This window comes from Pteronotus mesoamericanus, unplaced genomic scaffold, assembly GCF_021234165.1.
Source record: "Pteronotus mesoamericanus isolate MK-2021 breed Mesoamerican mustached bat unplaced genomic scaffold, CSHL_Meso_final contig_78, whole genome shotgun sequence".
NCBI classification, from domain to species: Eukaryota; Metazoa; Chordata; class Mammalia; order Chiroptera; family Mormoopidae; genus Pteronotus; species Pteronotus mesoamericanus.
Window position 1 is genome coordinate 26691297 of NW_026555258.1, and position 26735 is coordinate 26718031.

A 26735-nucleotide genomic window follows, 5' to 3' on the forward strand; every position below is an offset into this window, starting at 1 on the left:
AGTTGGTTGGAGTGTTGTCCCGCGCACCAAAAGACTGCAGGTTTGTTTCCCAGTGAGGGCACATACCTAGGTTGCAGGTTTGATCTCCAGTCAGTGGCGTGTGGGAAATCTACTTTTCCCTCTCACATCCATATTTCTCTCTCTCCCCCCATCCCCTCTTCTTCTCCCTCTAAAATCAATAAACATATCCTCAGGTGAGGATTTTTTTAATTAATTTATTTTTTCAAACACATTTGTCTCTGCCTACCCCCCACCACTTTCCCTTGCCCCCTCCCTCCCTCCCTCCCTCAACTCTTCCCCTTCGGTTTTGTCCATGAGTCCTTGCTGTATGTTCCTTGACTTTCCCCTTCCCTTCCTTTTCCCCCCGCCTCTCCTCCCTCCTTCCCTCTTGTCTCTGTTGGTTTCTTTTCCTTTCAGTGTTGCTGGTCTTATTTTCCTTGCACCTTTGTATTGTTGGTTAGGTTCTGCTTATAGGTGAGATCATATGGTATTTGTCTTTTGCCCCCCTCAGGTGAGGATTAAAAAAAACAAAACAAATACCCAACTATATGCTATTTATAAGTAATTCACTTGAAATATAATGATATAAATAAGTTAAAAGTAAAAGAATAAGCAAATATACCATGTAAACGAACACTAATCAAAGGAAAGCTGAAGCGATTATATTAATATCTGATAAAGTAGACTTCAGAGAAAAGATAATTAGCAGAGACAGATAAAAAACATTATATAATGATAAAAGGGTCAATTCATCAAGAATATATACCAATCCTAATGTGTATATACCAAATCACAGACTGCAAAATATGGGCAGCAAAAACTGATAGAATTGAAAGAAAACTTGAAAAGCTCACAATTATAGTTGGTAACTTCAACACCCCTCTCTTAATAATTGCTTGAACCACTTAATGAAAATCAGCAAGGATCAAGAAGTAAGCACTACTAGAAAGGAGTAGAATATAACTGATATTTACTGAAAATGACACCCTCTGACAGCAAGATATGCAGTCTTTCAAAATACCCATGGAATATTTTCCAAAATAGACCATATAGTAGGTCATAAAACAAATGTTAACAGATTTAAAGAGGTGAAACAATACAAAGTATGGTCTCTGACAATAACATAATTAAACTAGAAATCAGTAACAGAAAGATTCAATGGGAAACCATTGAATATTTGGGAATTAACACATAGATAATCCATGGGTTAAAGATAAAATCTCAAGGGAAATTTTTAAAAGTTAATTAAATGAAAATAAAACTGTTGTAAGTTTCCTACTCTACACATGTGGAGAGATTAGAAGGAAATATACAGCATTGAATACTTGTATTAGAATATCAATACAAGTATCAATGACCTATGCTTTTACCTTGATAAATACACACAAAAAGAGAACAAATTTAAGCCAAAGAAGCAGAGGAAGTACATAATAAGAGCAGAGGTCAATGAAATTAAAATCAGAAATATGCTAGAGAAAAACCAAGGCAGTTAAAAATGGGTTCTTAGAAAATATCAATAAAATTAATAAATCTGATTAAATTGATCATTAAAAACAGAGCATAGGGAAATTTCTGATATCAAGAATGAAAGTGGGACCTCATTAAGGAGCCTGCAGACATTAAAAGGAAACTAAGGGAATGTTGTAAATAAAAAAAACAAAATCACAGCGTAAATGAAATGGCAAAAAACTAGATACACATATCAATAAGATAGAGCAAGCTGACAGCTATGGGGGCGGGGCGGTTTAGGGGTGGAGGGATCAAACCGAAAGGAAAAAGGACTCAGATACGGAGGACGGTGCAGCGATTGCGGGGGTGGGCTATAAAGGGCTAAATGGTAATGGGAAAAAATACAATAAAAATAATAAAAATAAAAAAGTTTCACTATAAAAAAGATAAAATTGAGAGTACAGAAGTAGATATGGTCAACTGATTTTTGACAAAGGTGCCAAGGCAAACTAATGGATAGTCTTCTAAATAAATGGTGTTAGAAAAATTGGACATCTATATGCAAAAAAAAAGAAAAAGAGAGAAACAAACCCAAAACTCTTAACCTATACTTTTCACCATGTACAAACATTATCTCAAAATCAACCATAAATTTAAATGTAAAACCTCTATAACTACATAAAAGTTTTAGAAGCAAATGACAGTGAAAATCTATGTGATCTTGGGTTAAGCAAAGATTTCTTAGATATGGTACCAAAGAGTAACAATCCATTAAAAATCTATAAATTGGATTTCATCTAAATTAAAAACTCTGTTTGAAAGACACTATTAAGAAAACAAAAAGATAAGTGACAAGCAGGGAGAAAATAATTGCAAAATATATATCCAATAAAGCCCTCTATCCAGAATAAAGACTTCTTACAAGTGAATAATAAAAAGACAGAAGACATAATTAAGAGAAGGGCGAAAGGTCTGAATAGACATTTCACCAAATAGACATAAGAAAATAATGTTCCATGTCATTAATACACAGTGAAATACAAACTCAAACCACAACACGATGCTATTACACATTTATTAGAATGGCTAAAACAAAAACAAAAACAAAAACAAAACCACCCTGATAATACCAAATGCTGGTGAGCATGTAGAATAACTAGAAATCACAGATATCACTGATACAAAATGGTACAGCCACTATGGGAAAACTGTCAGTTTCTTAGTATGTTAGTTTATTATTGTGTTACAACATAACCCAAAAATCTCTCTTCTAGGTGTTTCCACAGGGGAAATAGAAGCATGAAAACTTATGTTCACATAAAATCCTGTATGTGGATGTTTATGGAAGCTCCATTTATAATTGCTGAAAACTAGGAACATCTGAAATGTTACTGAAGAACGACAAAATAAACTGTAGTATATCCACACAATAGAATACTGGTCAACAAATGAACTACTACTGATCCACTAGAGAACATGGGAAAAAAATCTCAAATGCATTAAGTAAAAATCTCAGTCTCAAAGGATACATATTGTATGATTCACTTACATGGTGTTCTGAAATATGTAGAACTCTAAGGACAGAAAACGACAGTGGCTGGTCACTAGGGCTGAGATGTGACTTTGGGGGTGTCACGGAACTGTTCTATATCTTGATAGTGGTGGAGATTACATGACTATATATTTGTTAAAATTAAATAATTGTACATTGCAAGGGTAAAATTTACAATATTTACTGTATTACACCTCAATAAACTTTACTTGACAAGAACAACAAAAGATACACGTCTCCTGCCATGTACTTTAAATGAAAAATTTCTGCTACTTTCATCACAGGTGATGATCAAGTCCTCATATACTAACTGAGGGCAATCTCATATGAACTGAGAATAAGGGAAGCCAGTTATATTTTTTTCAGACAAGGCAACTACAATTTTATCTTTATTTCTTTCAGTTTTTCACTTATAGTTTACATTCATTAGTATTCTGTATTAGTTTCAGATATACAGCATAGTGGTTAGACAATTGTGTACTTTACAAAAAGCTTTTGTACATCAAGGGAAACTATCAACAAAATAAGACAACCTACTGGAAAAGATACAATATTTGCCAATGATGCATCCAATAAGGGGTTAATATCCAAAATTTATAAAGAACTCAAACAACTCAACACCAGAAAAACAAACAACCCAATTAAAAATTGGACAGAATACCTTAAACACTTCTCCAAGGAAGATATACAGATGGCCAATAGACATATGAAAAGTTGCTAAACATCACTAATAAGCAGAGAAATATAAATCAAAACCACAATGAGATATCACCTCACACCTGTCAGAATGGTTAGCATCAATAAATCAACAAACAAGTGTTGGCAGGGATGTGCAGAAAAGCCAGTTACTTTTAAGGTGTTTTGGAATGAACTTTGCTAATGGGGGAATAAAACGAACCAAATAAAATATTTTCTTTGGGGAAATATAAATGTTAGATGAAGAAAGAGGTGCCACACTTTTGTCTGAATTGTTTTGTGCTTGTAACTAAGCTATTGTTTTAGTTCTAAATATTTCAACATATATTTAAATCTTGGATATATTGGGACCCACAAGTACTTTATAGCTTTTCAGATAACTCACTTTGCTAATCCATTTTTCCATGTGTACTGGTAATAAAGCAAGAGAGGTCATGATTTTGAAACTTAAAAGGACCTTACAAATATAGTCAGATTGCCTCCTGGAAGAAGCAAGTGTTCTCTTTCAAAATCTTGGTTTTGAGATATGGCAAGTTTTCATTTGATTCAACACATGTGATGTTAGAAGCCCATGTGCATAAGTCTCCTGAGAGGAACTGCTAGGTATTATTCTGTCCATAAGGGCCTCCGTATTGTAATCCAGAAGATTCCAGAGTCTGTCATTGCATTTATCATTGCATTTCTAGATAAGGATGCATTTAAACCCAAAATTGTTTACAAAACTAAAATGTTTTATAGGTAGAGCATGTTCCTTTTATCATTTGAGCCCTTCCGGAGTTAAAATGACACTTAGAGAAAATATGTGCCAATAAGGCTAGTCTCTAGTTGTTTTCCAAGATTAAACAACTCTCTCTACGAGTACCTTACTTGTTAGTGTAAAGAAATTAGCAGTACCTAGTATTAGCAAGATGGCGGCACTTCAGAGTATAATTTTCCCATAAAGCATGTGCGATTCCTCCTTGGAAGCTTTAGTAAGGGAGAAGATTCAGGAACTGTGGTCACATGTACAGACGTTGAGAAATGGAGGCAATCATCACACACTGGGATAATCCTAACCTGATTAAGATTCTCAGGGCCAAAGTGAAGTCAGGGCCATGGGGTTAATAGGTAACTCTACCACCTAAAACACAGCATTTTAGGCCAATTGCTATGCTCTTCCCTAGTCTGCTGTAATATACAGGAAATGTCAACCTTTTCTTCAGTCCCTGACATACTTTGTTTCTGTGTAACTGGCTATTTACACGTCCCAACTGAGAAGGTTTAATTGGGTATTGTCACCTATTTGGTATGTCATGCCTATAAGGCAAAATTAGTGTATTTGAGGAAACTGAAGGCATGTATCCCCTATTCATGATTAGGGAAAAAAAAAAAACAATAGAGATTAAATTTAAAAAAGAAAAGAACAAGCAGCACTCGGCCTCACTTCAATCCTGTTTTGGTTCTCAGTGATGAGGGTCCCATCAGGTTCTGAGCTTCCTGGCTCAGAGGCCTGTGCCTTTATTCTACCTACCCTGCCACCTTTCTTAGCTTCCTCAATTATAAGATTCAGCTACTACCTGCCCAGCCTACACAATAGCTTATTTTGATGTTTGAGAGAAATGATTTGGTTGGAGGTGTTTGGTAACTGCACCATGTTGTATGAATGCAGGCTTTTGATGTAAACTAATATGCACTAGGTGACAAGCACTTAAATTTGCATTCCTGTTGGGCAGCTAATATAGAAAGCAGCTGGCTAGTGTGCTGTGTTGTTTTAATTATTCTGGCAACTGTGGAGCTAGCCTCTAATCCATGGCCAATTGGTGCTTGCTTAACTGGGGCTGGCGTTTTGCATGTGCTCAGCCGGAGCACAGCTCAGAAAGCTGAGCTGGAACCATGGCTGGAAAGCCACTGCTCTACTGCGTTCAGTTATTTTAAGGCTAGTTGGAGCAGAAGAGTCTGTGCGGTTAATGGACTCTTGTGTGTAGACACCAGAGCTCCAACTCTAGCAGTTAGAGGAAATGACTGTCACTTGTTCTGACAGTTGTGCCAGTACACGAAACAGCTATGGTGCCATACTCTCCAATACAAGTAAACCCAGCATTCTCTACTGACATCTTCTTTGTTCTGAAATGTCACCTTTGTATGGCATCAAAGATGCACTCCATCTGCTTTTACCCATTTCTTATGTCACATCTTTATATTGTTACAATCTTGGGAAGGCAATTGTGGTCATTTAAAAAGTATCTGCTAGTGAGGGCCCAGAGACATTTGAAAGGATGCTCAGCATCACTAGCCATCAGAGAAATGCAGATCAAAACCACCATGAGGTACCACCTCACACCGGTCAGAATGGCCATGATAAACAGATCAATAAACAACGGGTACTGGCGAGGCTGTGGAGAAAAGGGAACCCTAGTCCACTGTTGGTGGGAATGCAGACTGATGCAGCCATTGTGGAAAGCAGTGTGGAATTTCCTCAAAAAGCTGAAAATGGAACTAGGACTATACCCTAAGAATCCCAAAACGCCAATTCAAAAGAACCTATGTACCCCAATGTTCATAGCAGCACAATTTACAATAGCCAAGTGTTGGAAGAAACCTAAATGCCCATCAGTAGATGATTGGATCAAAAAATTATGGTCCATTTACACAATGGAATACTATGCAGCAGAAAGAAAAAAAGAACTACTAAACTTCGCGACAGCATGGATGGAACTGGAGAGCATTATGCTAAGCGAAATAAGCCAGGGGGCAAAAGACAAATACCATATGATCTCACCTATAAGTGGAACCTGACCAACAATACAAAGATGCAAGGAAAATAAGACCAGCAACACTGAAAAGAAAAGAAACCAACAGAGACAAGAGGGAAGGAGGGAGCGGGGGCAGGGGAAAAGGAAGGGAAGGGGAAAGTCAAGGAACATACAGCAAGGACTCATGGACAAAACCAAAGGGGAAGAGTTGAGGGAGGGAGGGGGCAAGGGAAAGTGGTGGGGGGTAGGCAGAGACAAATGTATTTGAAAAAATAAATTAATTAATTAAAAAAATTAAAAAAATAAGATAAAAAGTATCTGCTAGTAACCCCCTGGCTGGTGTGGCTCAGTGGATTGAGTGCCGGCCTGTGAACAAAGGGGTTGCTGGTTCAATTCCCAGTCAGGGCACATGCCTGGGATGCAGGATGGGTCCTTGCTGGGGGGCACGTGAGAGGCCACCACAGACTGATATTTCTCTCCATCTCCTTCCTTTCTCCTCTGTCTAAAAATAAATTTTAAAAATCTTTAAAAAAAATCCGCTTATTGTTATAAAGGCAACAAAGGAACACTGGAAAGAAGATAGGATTCGTAATCAAAAGATTTGGTTTTGACTCTCAATTTGGCAGTTATTAGCTCTACAAATAAATTTCTTAACTTCTAAATCTCAGGTCCTAAAATATAAAATGAGAATAACATATATTTTAAAGACACTTGAGATTTTATAAAATATTTTTACATATTACCTCATTATAATTGTTGTGGTATCTTAATATATGATTTATACTTAAGACTATTTTGAAATATTCATAGTTGTTAGATCTGCCACTAGATCTTGCTATTTAATAGTTAGATCGTAATTTAAAAATACTTTGATAGCTGTATTTCAATATAACTGACTTTCTTTGGATTCCTATATATCATATTTAAGCTCGTAAAAGCGTAGTCCTGAGAAGGGCCATAAGCTTTACCAGATTGCCAAAAGGGCCTGTAGCACAAAAAAAGAAAAGTTAGGAAAAACCCAATCTAGATAACCATTAAGTTCATCAATCAGGTTTAGACTAATCGGTTTTCTTTCTCATCTCATTCTCTGTGCAGTCATACGTATGAATGTGCAGGTGTCTTCAGGAACGTAGCCTCATAGTTTAGTATTTGAAAACATGCGTTTTGGAGTTGGCCTTCCAGGCTGCAGTCTCAGTTCTGCTACTTCTTAGAGAAGTTACTTAATCTCTCTATGCCTCAGTTTCCTCACATACGAAATGAGGGTAACGGTAGTACCCAAAACTCTTTGTAGTGCTTCCCTATTAAATGAGTTAATAAGTTGCAAAACACTTAATACTGTGCCTGGCACATATAACATACATTTATAAATGTTGGCTAATTTTATTACTATTATTAGTATGGATACGTAAACATGTAAGTATATTGATATACACATATGTATTAAGGAAGCATTTATAAAATACTTAGGGTCAGGGTTGAGGTTAAAAAAGAAATATCCTGAAATAAAGCCACTAGTCTACCACTTATGAGGCTCCTTGCCACACCTAACTACTGAGTAAGGGAGATGTCAAAAACAAAGAGAGAAGGTGGTTCTGAGAGACATCCTCGCTCAACACACGGATGGGGAAACACTGCGGGAGAATCAGAATGGAGCTGCCTGGTCACCTAACCACTGCCAACTGCCCTGAACACTATCGGCAACAATGACAGTATCAGTCTTATACACTGCGCATGTTTACAAATGATTAGTTTGTTTTTCATTAATACAACAGCATTATTCTTTGTTACATCACCACGCACAGTTATAATTATTTTTTCCTTGTGTTGAGGACTTTTAAGATCTACTCTCTTAGAAACCTTCAAATACAGTACCATTATTACCTATATTCACCCTAGATGTTTTACAGTCTCACACAAGCAGAGTATTATAATCTATATTTTACAGATGAAGAAACTTAAGTACAAAAAGATTAGGTGGCTTTGCCAAAATAATACAACTAATAAATGACAAAGCCAGAACTCAAAACTCAGGTTTGTCTGACTCGAAATTCAAATCCTTTCTAGTACACTACATTGTCCAGTATTAAACTGAATCTGCTAAATATTATTATCAACCATATCTCTGGTATTCATTCACATTATTTGAGTTTGGTAGCAAGAGAAGAAGCTCATAGCATATAAGGATATTACTATGTATGTTTATGCTTTTAGGGCCCATGATGGAGCTCTAATTCATCTGAATCTAGGATGTAATGAGTTATGTTAAAACATTAATCCATTGTATTAGGTTAACACTAAAAATTGCTATTAAAATGATATCTCACTCAGGGAAAGGCTCTTCAATACTCCTCCAGGATACTGGGCAGCACAGAAAGTGTTCGATTTAATTAGCTGTGTATGTAGAAAGAGATGCTCATCTGTTTCTATGGAAGCAAACACATCACTGACATACTTCTCCATGGAAACAGAGAAGGGGAAATAGAAAATGCTAAAGTGAATGAATTCACTGAACAGTTGGTGAGCAAAGATTCAAGAAAAACATAATTCATCTGTAGTACTATGTTACTAGTTTAGAAAAAAGAAATGTGCTACATAAAAGAATATATAAGATACACTGAAACTTAAGTTGAAACAGATATTTTATTTTTTAATTTAATCTTGACTGTATTTTTCCCATACCATTCAGTCCCCTTATATCCCCTCCCCCAGCCATCACCACACTATTGTCCACGTCCATGAGTCCCTGTTCCTTTTTGCTCAGTCCCTCCACCCCCTCACCTCTCCCCACCCCAGCTGTCATCCTGAGAAACAGTTATTATTTTAGTGGGAAAATACAAATGTTGGGAAATAACAGAATGCAAAGGTATTACTGTTTTTGCACAGAAGACATAATGGCAGAATTCTTAAGGACGAGCAGTATTACAGCTCAAAGTCAGTGATGAGACAAGATGATAGAAAATATAGGGAACCAATTTATAAATACACTTATCAGCTTTATACTGGTTTCACATCATCATTTTTGGGGTTTTTTTTTGTGGGATTTTTTTTCCTTTGGGGATATTAAATTACAGGAATTATTTCAAGTTTTATTATGTAACACATTAGTTAATTTGTATGATTGAGGGTGTATAAGTATTTTTAATTTACAACACACTGCATCTTCTGTTTCCTTTCAAAATTCTACGTTTTTTTCACATCTTGGTGCATTTTTTTTTTATTTGTAATTTTTATTGTTCAAATACATTTGTTTCCATTTTCCCGCCACCACTTTGCCCTGCCCCACCTACTTTCGTTAAAATAATAAAGAATTCATTTTATAAGATATTTTCTCTTATGTGTTCTGGCTTAATTTTTTTTCCTTTTGGAATTTAGTCCTAACCTGTCTCTCAATTCATTCAATTCAATTCAACTCAATGCACATTTAATCCGGCCCTTCAGGTGATTATAGACTTCCTAGAAGGTAAGATATATAAGAGAATGATTATAATATTTATTCATTCCTTTAACAAACATTTCTCACATGCCTACCACGTGCCAAGCACTGTGCCGAATTTCGCAGATGCAGTGATGAATTCAACAGACACTGTCAATACCCACGGAGGCTACTAGCTTATAGAAGAGAAACGTAAGTATACATGTAAATATACAGGTACGATCTGAGACAAGTTCCATGAAAGAAAACTACAGAGAACACAATGAACAAGCTCACTGAGGCTGGATGGTTAGAGCAGGCCTCTTTGAAGAAGTGACTTGAATGCAGAGATCTGAAAGATGACTAAGTGTTAGTCAGACAGAGAGTGGAAGGACAGTAATTCAGGCAAAAGTCCTGAGACGGGAAAGGGCTTGGCAGGATTGAGAAATGGAAAGAAAGCACGTTCTTCTGGTAAGAGAGTGGTGAAAGGTGATGTTGGAGAGGGGAAAAGGTAGAGACACACTTTTAAATTTTATTCCAAGTACAATGGGAAGCAATTAAAGAGTTTTGAGTAGGAGAATGACAAAAATATGTACACCATTTTCAGTATAAGTAAACATGGAAGGTTTAGCAAAAAAAAATTTCAAAAAAGCACAACAGCACTATAGTATTTAAGATCTATACCTAGGTGGTAAAACTACAATGTAATTATTACCATAAAAGTCAAGATAACAAATTACTCCAAGGGGGAGGGGAGGGTGTTCTGAGGACCAATCTGTCTGTTGAGTGGTTACATGGATGTTTGCTTTATATTTACTTGTTAAGCTGTACATGTAAGTCTTATGTACTGTTTTATGAGAATTATTTCAAATCCACAGAATGATTTTTAAAAAAAAGATTTTATTTATTTACTTTTAGAGAAAGGGGAGGGAGGGAGAAACAGAGGGAGAGAAATATCAACGTGTAGTTGCCTCTCGCGCATCCTACAATGGGGACATGCAACCCAGGCATGTGCCCTGACTGGAAATCAAACCGGTGACCCTTGGTTCGCAGGCCGGCACTCAGTCCACACCAGCCAGGACTGTTTTTTTGTTTTTTGTTTTTTTAAGTAAAACAGTGGTAAAATAGTGGGGACAACTGGTACAACAGCTCAAGAAGCTTGGTTTGGTGAGGGAGTGATAACTGCCACATATCCGTTTTCTAATTTGTATTTTCACGAATTGAGCACCCGGAGCTTTGGTATGATGCCATCCAGGGAGAGGCTTTTCTTTTTGCCTTTTTTTGTCCTAAGTGTGGTTCTGCGTCTAAATTCAGTCTACCTCCTGCATGACTGGGCTATGGACTACAACGTGTCTGCTTTTGACCCAGAGGTGGATGCCACACGTTGAGAATGGCAGAAACAAGCCCTAACAGCATCCCTGGATGATTTTGTGAAGTAGAAATGTCTACCACCCTAGACTGCCCAATTACCTTTGTACTATTACGAGAATGAAATGCACTTCTATCTTATTTAAGTCACTGTTACAGCAGTTTAGTCTGTGCACTGACACAGTTAGGAAGGAAAGTTGAGAGGTACGGCAATACCTAGAGGGGGAATGAAGGGACAGGGAAGGGATTTGTAAATAATGGAGACAACAGAATGTGTTTAAATGTTGATGGTAAGACTTAGAGCAGAAGAAAAGGTTGAAGATATAGTAATCAGAGAGTTTTTAAAAAATGGAGCAAGGTCCATCAGAAGATAGCAAGGAATAGAATACACAGCAAGTGTGGAGGAACTGCCCTTGGACAGAAAGGGATATTTGCTCTTTTTTAGCAGAGAGAGAGAAGAAAATGTGGGCAGACATAGGTTGATTTGTAAATATCTTGCTGAAAGATGACGGAGTTCCTATGTAGGGTCTTCATTTTCTGCAGGAAGCATAAAGTCTTAGGTTAGCATGGAGGGAGGGAGAACTGGCAGTCAGAGGTTTGACAGAGTGAAACTCTCATTATGCACAAATGTGGTGTTATGAGCAGAGAGTATTGAGTGACCATTTGAAGTGAGTAATCCCGAATTTAGGGTGTTCCCAATCTTCCCGGAAGGTTAACTTGTTCAGGGGTTGGCATAGGTAGATGGTTTAGGTCCATCCGGAACTTGGGATTCCAACAGCCAGGAGCAAGAGAAGGTGAAGAGAAAAGCTAATTTTTCCAAGAGAAGGATTTTAATAATAGACCATGGAATCAGGGCTAATTATGGGGGAAGGTAAAGACAGATGGAGACTGATAGTTGAAACTGGGAAAGGAATAGATTGTGAAAGTCTCCGTGACATTGAAAAACTATTGTTTTCTAATCATCAGAGAAATGGAAATTAAAAACACAATGAGATACCACCTCACACCTGTCAGATTAGCTATCATCAATAAATCAACAAACAAGTGTCGGTGAGGATGTGGAGAAAGGGGAACCTTTCGCACTGTTGGTGGGAATGCAGACTGGTGCAGCCACTGCGGAAAGCAGTATGAAGATACCTCAAAAAATTAAAAATGGATCTGCCTTTCAACCCAGTGATCTCACTTCTAGGAATATGAGAGTGTATCCGAAGGAACCCAAAACACTAATTCAAAAGAACATAAGCACCCCTATGTTCATTGCAGCATTATTTACAATCACCAAGATATAAAAGCAGCCTAAGTGTCCATCAGTAGGTGAGTGGATAAAACAACTATGAGATATTTACACAACGGAATAGAACTCAGCCATAAAAAAGAAGAAAAGTTTACCCTTTGGAACAGCGTGGATGGACCAGGAGGACATCACACTAAGCGAAATAAGCCAGTCAGAGAAAGACAAATACCATATGATGTCAATTGTATGTTGAATCTAATGAACAAACTGAACTAACAAGCAAAATAGAGACAGACTCATAGAGAGCAGAGCGACATCTAAGGGATCAGAGAGGATAAGAGGTGGAGAGCTTGAGCAAAAAGGAAAAAGGACTCATGCACACAGACACCAGTATGGTATTTGCAGGGGCTGGGGCAGTACATGGGGACTAAATGGTAATGGGGAAAAAATACAATAAAAACATTTTGGGGAAAAAAAAGAGAAAAACTATTATTCTCATTAGTGAGCAGACTGGTGGAATGTTTAAATAAATGATTCAAAGGTAGTGAAGATGTCAAGTTCCAAAGCGTAACTGTGAATGTAGGAAGCTGAGCTATCAGGTGATAACATTCCTAATAGAAAAAAGAAATCTTCCCAGTATGTGCTAAAAAAAAATTGTCTTTAAAGATACGTAGCTTATTTAGTATAGAAGAAGGTTAAGGGGGGAGAAGGTAGAAAAGAGGAGAGGAAACAGATTCATAGAGAAAAGTAAGACAAAATTCATGGCATACTGGGGAACAGAAAGCCCAGCTGGAAGTTAGAGCGCATGGGTAGAAGCTCCTGGAGAAACTGGAAAGGTAGCGTGAAAATAAATTCTGAAAGAACAGGTATGAAAGTTCAAGTTGTGTGGATATTTTAAAAACCGTAGCGGTCAATCATGATGTGTAAAATGATCACAAATAATACACATTCTTATTTTATTTCTTTTATTTAGGGCTAATGACTTATGAACAGGTGAATCTGTGGGTTTTACAACATTGAAAAATTCTTACTCATTTTGTCTTTTAATACTGTCTCTCTCCTCTTCACCTCGTTCTCTGTCTAGAACTTCTCTGTTGGACCTATCTCTATACATATGCTAGGTAGGACGCTGAATCAATGTCAATCAATTGAATCAATGACAGGGAGAATATTGAATCAATTTTAAATCATTATAATTTAAATTATTTGTAAACATTAGTACTCTTGATATATATTCAATGTTAAAGACCATTACTTACTATCTCATTCCAGATCTCTGTTATTATAAAGATGAATTATCTTGGCACTTTAGTGTACATATCCAGAGTCAATGCCAAATGCAGTTGTTTCTCAAGTACTTTCTCCCTAATTCTAATCCATATTTTTGAGTCTCAGGATTTAATTTACTTCCTGTTCAAGTTCTGGAACAAAATGTAAATCATAGTGTATTTCCATTAAACTGTGTAAGTACAGTGCAAATTAAAACTAAGTTTAACACACTTCCTTAGGACAAAGAATTATTTTTTACAGTTTCTGTAGTTACAGAGACTGCTTACCTATGATGAGCCTGTGAAGAGCAGCCTTATCTCCATTAATAGCAGCAGCATGAACTTGGGATGCTAATGAGGAGCCAGTACAGAACAAGTTCTCCGACCTGTTCATAGTCTTCCCAGCAACTGAAGCAACCTGAAACAATGATTTAAGCCATGAACATACACGGGAAACACTTCTGAAACCTGTCTCATCTGTTGTAATTGGGTACATTATAAATATAGTCTACAAGAATACGCCATTAGGGTTCAGAAAATCTGCAGTCCTAGTCTTAGAATTGCAACAATGGGGCAAATTAGGTGATCCTTTGTATAAGTTGCTCATCTTTAAGATGAAGGGGTTAGATGCTCCCAAGGCCCTTCGCAGGGACTATCAAGGGAAAAACATGGTTGTAGACTTGGTATTTAACATTAGGCACAGGACCCAAAAACCACATTTGATTTAAGTTAATATAAGAAATTTGACTCCATATAATACTAAACAGTAGAATTGATATTGAGAATAAAAGTAATGATCAAACCACAAAGTAAGTATCATGTAAACTAATTGTTAGGTGAGACTTAACCAGATTTAAGTGCTAAATTAAAAAGTTCCTAGTTCTTTCTTTCATGAGGATAAAAGACAGAATTTGTATTTGTTGTCTCCTTGTGTTTACCAGGGGAATATACCTTGCTTGAGATCCTGACCTTAGGACCTTACTTGGAACACCACATCATTGGGATTAACCATATTTCATTAAGGAAGGTTTTGTTCTGACTGGTAGTCTGATATGGTTGTCAGAACTTTCAGAAAAATGCATTATATGCTTAGGAAAATAGTGAGCATTTAAGCAGAGGCTGGACTGTACCAGAAATGCAGCAAGAATTCAAGTACCTGATGGGAAGGGAAGAGGGGTAGTTGCATCAGTGAAGTTAAACTTCCTTCCTGAATATAAGATTTTCTATCAAAGTTGAATGCCTGTAAGGATCGGGGAAGTAAAAAGTGTAAGAATCACAGGGAGTCATGGGGATCATGGCAAACTGGAGCATAGACAGCTATTTAAAGAGAGCAGCTGTTGATCAGCTACAGTGAACGAATAGCTGTCGGAAGAGTAGACAAGGCCCTTCTCTGATTTTACCAAGAAGTGTTATTCCAACCTCTGTGACTCCTGAGAGTCTGGGGAGTTTTGTAAGATAAATTTATCATTACTGATGAGCTAGTACTTGTGTTGTCACTGGGAAGGATGTTTGGTTCAAATTCTGCCTTACAGTGAAAGCATTTTCTTAATTTCGGTAAAGGTCAACACTCCATGTCTTCATTTTACATGGGCACTGTGAGACACTTCTGTCATGTCTGAGCACGTCTGCCATGTAAGAAAAACCACTGTCATACGCAGGCTTATATTGAAGTGACTTGAAAGAAGCCACAAAACAGGGGTTTCTACACAGTAGAGGAATAATTACACTGAGGCTCTAGGCTCTGCCATTAATAATGAGCAGTGTGTCCTTTGGCTACCTCAGCTCTCTTTCTGTAAAGTATGAAAATGGGAAAGGTAGACCTTGCTGAGTCATTCAACAAATTAAGTACCCACTATGTGCTACGTATTGTTCTGAACTCTAATACATATCATTTCAGATTCCAAGTGATCAGTTTTAGGTCCGTGAGAATCACACACGCCCCCCAAAATTCTTCACACTCTTTGAAAATACACTAAAAATTAATCTCACTTACATATATTTATATATATTTCACCAACAGATATATAGCTGGTGTTCAGTAAATGTTTGCTGAGTGAAAAGTCACAGTGTGGGCGCTAAGTCCAGAGCACCAGCAGGATCAAAGTTTAATTCTTGGTGTAGTGAGTTTATACTCATGAGTGTCTATTCTCTTTAAATTCCCCATTTCTATCTCCTCTGCCAGAGAGCTAGCTCAGTGGTATAGCAGTAAGAGAACTAGGCTAGGAGACAGGAAACCTAACAAAGTCTTGGTTTTGCTACTATCTAATTTTGTCACTTGAGGAAGTGAATCCTGAGGGTTTTTTTTTTCTCAAATGTATTTTTTTAGCACTATTGTTTTCTGTAATAATATTTATAGATGAAAATCAAAACCAGTTTGTTAATTATACAGTGCTATAAAATGCAAAGGTCTTATCATCATTATTAACTATAAAACAAGCCAGTGTAATAAATGGTGTAATAATTATAACTGTACAAAACTAGTGGTGGTGTAGTCAGTCACAAGCAAGGACGAGTAATTCTGATTAGGACTAAGGGGTTGGTTGCTTGGGAAGTTCTCAGACACTGACATTTGAGATGAAATTTCCGATAGAGAAGGAGTTAAGGCCACTCCGGGCCGCAGGAAAGCTGGGACAAAGCCAAGGCGCAGAGGGAGAACCACAAAAACGCAGAATGCCTCCCGGATATTTATTAGTGATTGTTTGGCTTCCACTTGGGGCAAGTGACCCGGTCGGGTGTCTGCAGATGAGGCTAGAGAAGTAACTGGGACCAGGTTAAGAGCCTCAACAGCTTGGTTAACGAATTTCGTAACTGTCTGTGGGCAGTGATCCATGCATTACGAGCCGTCATTCGCACACTTGAGCTCTCCAGTTTACAACGCGCTTTCCCATCCTATCTCATAAGTACTCCTTATACGAGCCCACAGAGACAATTAGGGACAAGTCATTTACTTATTCATCCGGGGCCCTGAGAAGTGGCTCCGACTTTACAATGCAGGAATTAGCGCAGAAAGAAAAGGCAGCAGGCGGGGAGGCCAATGACGGAGGCTCAGGCCACAGCCCAGGCCAGGAGGGCCGGGAGCCTGAGGCAGGGGCCAAGGCAGTGCAGATCGATTGGAGCTTCCCCAGCCAGGCACCCTCCTACTCACCCTTGCCTCCTCCAGGACTCACGTCCCAGGGGCGGCTCCAGGAGGCACGACCCCCACTGGGCCGCCCCTCCCGCCAGGACAGTACACTACATCCGGCTGGGGCAGACCCCACCGCGCTGAAACTAACTAAGCCCCTCAGAGGGCCGCCGGAGACTCTGGACCACACAGCCCTCTGGGAATTGTAGTTCCTATTCCCCTCAAATACAGAGGTACACCCGTTCTTTGCCCTTTTTATCCCACAGGGCCTCGCGCGCAGAAAACTCGGTGGACGTGGGCCAAGAGCCTGATGGGAAAGGAGTTCTGGATGCCCGATGATGGGCTCAGTTGAGTGGTGCAGGACTACATTTCCCAATGTGCTTAGAGGTGGGCAGGACCCGGAAGTGAGGGTTGAGAGGCCTCTCTGGAAGTTGTCCAGGGTGTTCGCCGCTGGAGCTCCGGGTCGAGAGGACGGGGTGTAGCTGCCGGAGAATCCTCCGCTGCCGCCGGCTCCCGGAGCCCAGCCCTTTCCTAACCCAGTCCAACCCTACCCATTCCCAGCAGCCAACGCCTGTCCCTGCCGCGGATCCCAGCGTTATCATGAATCCTGTCGTCTTCCTATCCTTACCCGACCTGAGATGCTCCCTGCTGCTCCTGGTGAGTGAAGGAATGACAGACCCTTCGACAGACGGCAGGGACGGCCTCCCGCCGTCGCCAAGGGGGAACACAGCTGCCCCTACCCTGCTTTATCTTTCTCTCCCGTGGTGAGGAATGCACCCTCCCCCGCTGCCTTCACTCTCGGCATCCGTCTGTCCCCTTTCCAGGCCTGGGGTTCCCGAGGCCTGAGAAACCACGGTAGGAGCTTGAGACCTGTAAACAGGAGAATTGGTCCTGGAGAAAGAATACGTGGGAGGGTCCCAGCGACGCGCCCCCCGGGTCCCTGGAGTACGGAGGTAGTCTCGGTCTCGAGGGCTCCTGCACCTGGTGGTAGCCTGAATCGAAAAGGACCGGGGATAGACCTACTACAGTTCCCTTTCATCACCTCCTTTTGGAAAGTGTGTGAGGCCGACAGGTGCTGGGGTCGTGTGAATCTCACTCTGGAGTCTTGAAACGGTGCCCGGGTTGGAAGAGCCCTCTGTTGTGGCTTGATATGATTGGTTGGGAACCCGGAACTGAAGATTGGTTTGATGTCCACTGAAGGCATTAAGGTGGAGTCTGTTATTACCTGAAAGTCTCAGCTCAACGCCCTCTCAATTTTTGTTACAGCCCCCTGCCCCAAAGTTAAGCAGAGTTCTTCAGTGCTCCTGATTTGGGAATAATCACTTTTTTTTTTTTTTTTTTTTTTTTTTGGCATACATATGCACTCATTCCTTAACTCCCTCACCTGCTCAGGTCCATCCCATCTTAGGAAGGAATCTTTCCCCACACTCTTTTTCTCCAAAGTACGTCTTGGATGTGCAACCTAAGTAATTCAGGCTGCGGGTCAAGTTGAGACAAAAGTGAAGGACTAACTCTGTAAAAAAAAAAAACGACATACCTTTAATTGAGCTGTTATTATAATACAATATTTGAATAAACTTTAGTTGTAGGTTTTTTTAAAAGCCAAATTTAAAATGGACATTAAGTCAAAATCATTTTCTTTACAATTTAGGAACCATGATTAAGTGACAAAGAGGAAGTCATATACTTGGTTATCAGCAGTACTGAGACTTGAATCAGGTCTCTTGACTTAAAATGCTTATTCCACCATAGTCCATAAAAATCTTAATACTGTGTTTAAACTAGTTTTTCTCTCTGTCTATGTCTTTGTCTCTCTGTCTCAGATCTCTCCCTCTCTCTCTCTCTCCCCCCCTCCTTTCCCCTACTCTCTTACCTCTGTGATTTGCAAGTCACATTTAAAAAAAACTATATACAGTACTTGAACCTTCAGAGGAAAAAAAAACCCACAAAAAAATTAAATGGGATGTCAAAGTATTTTTGAGAACTAAAAATTGTATATAAACATGGTAGTAAATGAGGAAGTGTCCTATTGCCACTTATATACAGCAATGAATGACTCTGGTATATAAGAAAATATTCAGTATATAGTTAGTTTTTGGTAATTTCATTATACACTGTGGTTCTCTTTTCCTTCTGGAAGTACTGAATTAATACTCACTGTTATTAGAGACCACTCTCTCTTTAAGGACACTAGATAATGTTCTTTTCTTTATCAATAAAATGGCCTGGAACGGAGTTGTCTGCCAGAAATTACTTTCAGGTTACTGGGGAAAAAAATACAAAGGGGAAAAAAATCTTAAAACTGGAAAGAATAGTTGATACTGAATAGAAAATTACATCAAATGCACTTTTTTGGAATGGTATGTTTGATTACAGAGCCAAGTTTAAGAGGGAGAAAGGATTTATTTTGAAATAACTCACACTTTTTATAGAAAACCTACAAATCTAGTTAAAGATAAAAAAGTAGGAATTTTTTTACTGCCCATGCTAAAATCTAATTAACATTTTATATGTTTACCTAAGTAAAGATAGAGAAATAGAAATTTAAAAACACTTTAGAGAATATCTATAAAGATTTATGGGCTATAAAAATAAAGCCCAAGAAAAGGTTTAATAAACCAGAATAACAAGACAAGGTAGACTCAATTTGAACACATTGTTTACCAAAATAATTTTAATAATATGTATCAGTTAGCAGATACTTTGAAACATCTGTCTAACCATAATTTGAATTACTTATCACACTGGTAATTCTGTTCTAGTAATAGAATTTACCTACTTAGTATCTTATCTGTCTGAAAATATGTTCTTCATCTCCCCCATTGTGTTTTTTTCCTTATCCCTCACTTTCCCTCTACATTTGTGTATTCTCTCCCATATGCAGGCATTGAATACTCAAGGTCATCATTTTATCATGAAATGTCTTGTTCTAAAAAACCATGTATTCTCTTACTATAATTTTTTTCAGGCAAACTATATCTCAGCCCTAAAGAACTAGATCTATCCAGACATAGTGGTGTTCTAATTCAACAACTGAAACATGTAATCCTAAACTTTTTGTAGGCAAGTAGTTTTCTCTTATCTCAAAGGCATTTTGGAATATCACTCTATGCTTAAAAAGTTCATTGTGATCATTTTTTCCCTGGGCATAAATATAAAATTATAAAAAGTGTACAAAAGATACACATACAGTGATATTTACTACAAATCTCCAAATACATCCTCAGGTAACTTTTATAGAATTATATTTCTTGGATCCTATGCTATATCTGTTTTTTAGTATTTCTGATACATTGTACCAAATTTCTCTTCTGAAAAGTTGTACCAATGTGTGGGTGTTTTTGTAACGTGTGCCAATTTAGTAGACCAAAATGGTATCTGATTTAAATTTACATTTTTTATTGCAACCAAAGATAATATTATTTCATATTTTATTAACCATTTATATTTCTCTATGTGTATGTAATGTTGTAAGTGTTCACGTTATTTGTCCCTTTAAAAAAATGTTTACTTCCTCCAGTAATTCAGAATAGATGTACTCATAAACTACAATCTAAGAACGATGGAAAGTGTTACTACTTTGTTTATTCATTTAGTATCCATTCAAGAGGTAGCATAGAGTAAAGAATACTGGACTAAATCTATGTACAAGCTCCAAGTTTTCCATATACTTAACATTGTAACCTAGGATAAATCACCTAACTAAATTTTTTATAAGCACATTGGATTTGATGATTCATTGATTCTTTGTGTAGTCTATCTTGTTTTTCAAAAAGGATATTCCTCTAACTTCCTTAATTAATATATTATTTTTAAAAAGATTTTATTTATTATTTTTAGAGAGAAGAAGGGAGAAAAAGAGGGAGAGATACATCCTTGTGTGGTTGTCTCTTGAGCACCCCCTACTGAGGATCTGGCCTTTAACCCAGGCCTGTGACCCAGCTGGGGATCAAACTGGTGACCCTCTGGTTTGCAGGCTGGCACTCAATCCACTGAGCTACAGCAGGCAGGGCTAATAGACTTACTATTTAATTGGGTATTTCCTCAAAAAAATCTGCTAGCCTTTTCACCAGGTTGCAGATCTGTACCCCCTCACCCTGTTATCCAGTGTAAAGAATTGCATGCTCTGGTTACAGCTTTCTTGATATTGACAATCGCTGTGCTCTGTTTCATCTAACCAAGAAAGTGGTTGAAAACAGTTGGACTTTTCACAGCATTTATTGATCTTTAGCCTACCTTTCCTTACTACAGATGGACTGTGACCCAGGCTACAGGAACTTTACTTTTTATTTTATTATTTTGTTTACTTTTTTTTTTATTGTATATTTTTTCCCATTACCGTTTAGTCCCTTTATACCTCCTACCCCCCTGCAGTCACCACACTGCTGTCCAGGCCCATAGGAACTTTATTGTATTGGTATTATTCTTTCCTTTCCTCCTGTTACTTGGATGCCTGTTAGCTATCTGCTATTAAAGAGAAAAAGATATTTGAGATTCATTATCATGCTTCCAAGAAATTTATAATTGGTGAATGGTATGTGTATGTAAATAATTACAGTTCCAAAAGGAAAGTGAGAGATACCCTAAAGTATTTGTACAAGTGGGTTAAAGACCTTGCTACGCAGTAGTGTGGTTGTGAGCCGAGGCACCTGCATCACCTGCGAGCTGCTTTCAGCATCACCACCGCAAGCCCACTGAGTCAGAACCTGCACTTTCACAACACAGCCGTTAAAAGGGGCATTACGTACTTCTCAATGGGAGAACCAGAGGAGTCTCCTTGAAAAAAGATGAGAGTAGGGCCATGAAGGATCAAATGGATGGGTTAATTTTTGGTCCTGAACGGAATGAATAGAAAAGGTTCAATAGCTTAATAAATCTTTGACATGAATACCTGGGGGTTTTTTTGTTTTGTTTTGTTTTGCTTTTCTAAGAAGTCTTACTGGCTGGCTTGCTGACATGGCCAGATGTCAGAATTGGCCCAAAAGAAGCTGGCGAACCCTTTGGCTGTTTGCATAAGAACAGCTCATTATTACCTTAACCAAAATAAAGATCGTGTTCTTTAGTGGATTCTCACCATTCCGATTACTCCATTCAACAAGGGAGGGAAAAACTGCACTTTGCAGACGTCCTTGTGTAGTATCTTAGATCTCAGGCCTTGGTTCCGTCTGTAAAATATTGCAATCAAATTCAAACTGCTTTATTTCCTTGGGGATGTCCTGGTCAAGATCTCTGTGATTTTTCCAGCCTTGTGATTTTTCTCATCATGTAGAACCTTGAGCATTACATTTTAATGCATCGAATTTGTAGTCACCTGCATTCGTAGGCATGAACGTTATTAATATAATAGGTAAAAGAAATAAAAAGAAGGAAGAAATCATCTCAAAAAACCATTCTAGTAGTATTTGAGCTAAGGAAAACTGTTGGGTGAATAGCAGAGTCCCAGTTCTTTTTCCATTTTTTTCCCTTAAGATTATCAGAGTCTAGTAGTGGGACCTGTGGTAATTGGATTTAAAAGATCTTAGAAAGAGATGTTTAAGAACCAAAAGAATTTTTGACCCTGGCAAAAAGGAATTGGGACCCTTTTGCATTTTTATGGGACTCTACCATCAGTGTCTTGCTCAGTTGAGTAAGCGGGAAAGGATATAAAAGCCATGCAGTTATAGTGACTGAAGTTATCGTTTAGAGTGCTGTAAATTTAAATTTATTAAAATAAAATGTGAAATTCCATACCTCAGTTACAGGAACCACATTGCAAGTGCTCAATAGTCACATGTAGCTAGTTGCTACTGTACAGAGCATAGAACATTTCTATCTTTGCAGAAAGTACCATTAAACAGTGCTGGTTTACAGCTTCACTCTTACTCTGTCTCAGAAAGCAACACAAAGTTGAGGTAAAAAATGTAGAAAATGCATCAAATAGTATTTCAAAACTTGAACATATGTCTTGTCTGTTCAAGGGCAATAACCTGGAAAATCTCACTAATCTTATCAGTGAGCACGGTTTTGGCTTTTGGTTGCCTCAGCAAATTTAGGGAAGCACCAGAGAATACTAGTTTATAAAATCAAAAAATAAAAGTTTGGGTGTTAGCATTGGATTCCTCTAAAAGGGCAAGTCACTCCCCTTCTTGAGGCCCTAGTTTTTCAACTAAAAATTGAGTGGAATTGAATAGACTGTTTTGGGAGACTGGAATGGAATATGACTGAGACTTTGTGATTTGAGAGCCTGCAATTTGTGTAGTAAAATCCCTTTTAAGGGCAGCATCTTTAGAAGTGATACTTTAGAGCAGTGATTTTCAACTGGTATGCCGCAAGAATTTTTAAAACATGCAATACCTGACCTCTTTTCCCTTAGATTGTCAGATTAAGAAAAATGACAACAGCCAACCCAACAATAGCCATCTTGTGTGAATGAATGAATATATATATATATATATATATTTTTTTTTGTCAGATTGGCAAAAACAAATATTTTTTTGGTGTGCCACAGAGTTTGAGTAATTAGTTTATATGTGCCATGAGATGAAAAAGGTTGAAAAGCACTGCTTAGAGGAAATTTAATTGAATAAGAACATAGCTACATTTTAGCTGGAAAATTACCTGTAAAAAGCTGGCCTGTAGATATGTTTTGTTTGTCTCAGGTCTCAGAAGGCTACCCTTGCCAGGAGCTAGCCTCCTAATTTGGTTAAACCTGTAAATGAATGTGCATCTCCTTACTGCCTACTATAAAATGGCTAGAAGTTATATGAGCTCTTGAGGACAGACTAGTATTTAATATTTAAAGCAGTTTGCTAAGAAGTTTGAGCCCACTGTAAAATGTGACGAAAGTATAATTTAGTGATGGAGTAGAGCTCATGCAAAAGTCTTAGAGTTAAAATTTCTTGGTCCTTTGAACAAGATACTCTCATAGTTACGTGCCTGCTCTTTTGCTGTTTTGTTGTATTTGAAGTTTTGGGAAGTGTAGGGGAAATTTTAACTTAAAAAAATTACTGACACAGAATTGAAGTTTATCTCTTGCGGAAGGAACAGTTTCAAGTGTAAATGTGATTTAGAGTTATCCTGAGAGAAGAAATTTAGACATCCTCACTTCCTTTTGTTGCTATGGTTCTGGCCCAATTGCAGTAAAATCTCTGCTAGCTGGTGAGAAGCTCACACTTCTGTAATGACTTTACATTTTGAAAGAGGAAAGAAAGAATAAAGAAGAGCTACTTCCTTTTGCAGTCCAAAGAATTTCTTAGAAAACATTATTCAAATCCACTCATTCCTCAAGCTGTCTGGATAGCATCAGTTTTTACTATGAGAATGAATACTAATTCTCTTAGAAAGTCTTATGATCTGCTTATAATTAACAAAATTACCATAGTGTTGCAAAGTACTTGGGTCTTTGCTTAATCTTTGAACGAACAGTTTTAGAGATCTTAATTTTGCTTTAGAGCTATAAAAATTATGCTACATTTTTTCTCCATGAGATTTTAATTTAATTTAAAATTTTTTTTATTACAGTTTGCCTTCAGCACTCTTATTGTGATAGTTACAAGCGTATAGCACAGCAGATAGACATTCAGTTTCCCTCTGATAATTCAGGTACCCACCTGGCACCTTAGATAGTTATCACTGTGTTGTTACCTGTCTTCCCTATGCTTTACTTTACACCCCCATGCTTCGTTTGTAAATACCAGTTAGCACTCCTTAATGCCGTCATTCTTTTTTACATTGTCCCCTAAAACCTCTACTCCTCTGGCCTCCATCAGTTTGTTCTCTGTATCTCTAAGTCTGTTTCTACTTTGTTCATTGATTTTGTTCTTTAGATTCCACATATAAATTATATCATATGGTATGTGTCTTTCTCTGACTGACTTCACTTAGCTTTATACCCTCTAGATCCATCCATACTGTTGCACGTTGTAAGATTTCATTCTTTTTATGGCTGAGCAATATTCCATTGTATTTATGTGCCAGCACTTTTTCAATCCACTCATCTATTGATGGAAACTTAAGTTATTTCCATATCTTGGTGATTGTATATAAAGCTGCAGTCAACATGGGGGTCCATATATTCTTTTGAATTGGTGTTTCAGGTCTCTTTGGATCTATACTTGGAAGTGGAATCAGTGGGTGGCCATACAGCAATTCCATTTTTAAATTTTTGAGGCACCTCCACACTGTTTCCCACAATGGCTGCACCAATCTGCATTCCCATCAACAGTGCATGAGTGTTCCCCTTTCTCCATGTCCTCACCAGCACTTGTTTGTTGATTTATTAATGATAGCTTTTCTGACAGGTATGAGGTAGTATCTTGTGGTTTTGATTTGCATTTCTCTGCTTATTAGTGATGCTGAGCAACTTTACATAAGTCTGTTGGCCATCAGTATGTCCTCTTTGGGGAAGTGTCTATTCAGGTCTTCTGCCCACTTGTTAATTGGGTTGTTTGTTTTTCTGGTGTTGTCTGAATTCTTTTTAAATTTTGGATACTAACCCTTTATCAGATGTGTCATTGACGATGATCTTTCATTCAGTAGGTTGTCTTTTCATTTTGTAGATGGTTTCCTTTGCTGTGCAAAAACTTTTTAGCCTGATGCAGTCCCATTTGTTTACTTTTTTCTCTTGTGTCCCTTGCCCAAGAAGATATGTCAGAAGAAATAATGCTGAGAGAGACCTGAAATTTTACTGCCTATATTTTCTTCTAGGATTAAGGTTTCAGGTCTTACATTTAAGTCTTTAAGCTATTTTGAGTTTGTTCTTGTATATGGTATAAGAAGGTGGTCAAGTTTCATTTTTTTTGCATGTATCTGCTCAGTTTTGCCAACACCATTTATTGCAAGGACTGTTTTTACCCCCTTGTATGTTCTTGCCTTCTTTCTCGTAGATCAATTGACTATATGGGCATGTGTTTATTTATGGGCTCTCTATTCAGGTTTATTGGTGTATGTACCATGCTGTTTTGCTTACTATAGCCTCGTAGTATAGTTTGATATCAGGTAGTGTGATACCTTCATTTTGTTCTTCCTTTACAAGTCTGTGGTGTTGTTTGTTTTTCTTTTATAACTTTTAGAGAAAGGGGAAGGGAGTGAGAAAGAGAAACATCAGTGTGAGAGAGAAACATGTATTGGCTACCTCTCAAATGCGCCCTCACCAGGGACTGAACCCGCAACTCAGCCATGTGCCCTGGCTGGGAATTGAACCAGGAACCTTTCGTTCTGCGGGACTATGCCTAACCAAAGGAGCCAAACCAGTCAGGGCTCCTCTTTGAGACTGCTGTTGCTGTTCAGGGTCTTTTGTGCTTCCACACAAATTTTTGGAGTACTTGTAAGTTGCCTTGGGTAGTACAGACATTTTATGATAATCCCTCCTATGCATGAGCACAGTATATTCTTCCATTTATTAATATCTTCTTGGATTTCTTTCTTCAGTATCTTATAAAAATTTGAGTACAGGTCTTTTACCCACTTGGTTAAATTTATTCCTAGATATTTTATTTATTTTTTGATGCAATCGTAAATGGGATTGTTTTCATAGTTTCTCTTTCTGATAGTTCATTATTGGTGTATAAAAATGCAACCAATTCATTTTATTTTATTTTTTTTAATTTTTACTTAATGATTTGAGAGAGAGAAAAAGAGAGACATCAGTTTGTTCCACTTATTTATGCATTTTTTTGTTGCTTCTTGTATATGCCCTGACCAGGGATCAAACCTGCAACTGTGGCATATTTGGACAATGCTCTAGCCACCTGATCTATCTGGCCAGGGCCAAAAATGCAACCACTTTCTGGTATTTATTTTGTATCCTGATACTTTAATGAATTCATTTAATAGTTCTGGTAGTTTTTGGTAGAATCTTTACAGTTCTCTATATACATTATCATGTCATCTGCAAATAATGACAAAAGCTATGCTACATTTTAA

General features: G+C 37.8%; 2 protein-coding genes across 4 annotated transcripts in view; one reads left to right on the top strand and one right to left on the bottom strand.

Annotated features, from left to right (window-relative positions):
- Positions 1–17014, bottom strand: part of INVS (inversin) — a 132805-nt gene extending 115791 nt beyond the window's left edge. For both annotated transcript variants that reach the window (XM_054584610.1, XM_054584609.1), the window contains exons 1-2: positions 16857–17014; positions 14000–14129 (exon numbers count right to left, since the gene is read on the bottom strand). In XM_054584610.1, the coding sequence (XP_054440585.1) occupies positions 14000–14105 (106 nt within the window). In that variant the 5' untranslated portion in view covers positions 14106–14129; positions 16857–17014. The remainder of the gene's footprint in view (positions 1–13999; positions 14130–16856) is intronic.
- Positions 17015–17267: 253 nt separating this feature from the next.
- ERP44 (endoplasmic reticulum protein 44) overlaps positions 17268–26735 on the top strand; it is a 71321-nt gene continuing 61853 nt past the window's right edge. Inside the window, exon 1 of one of the 2 annotated variants that reach the window (XM_054584612.1) lies at positions 17268–17489. In XM_054584612.1, coding sequence (XP_054440587.1) covers positions 17433–17489 — 57 coding nt within the window. In that variant the 5' untranslated portion in view covers positions 17268–17432. The remainder of the gene's footprint in view (positions 17490–26735) is intronic. The other variant, XM_054584613.1, reaches the window with a different exon arrangement.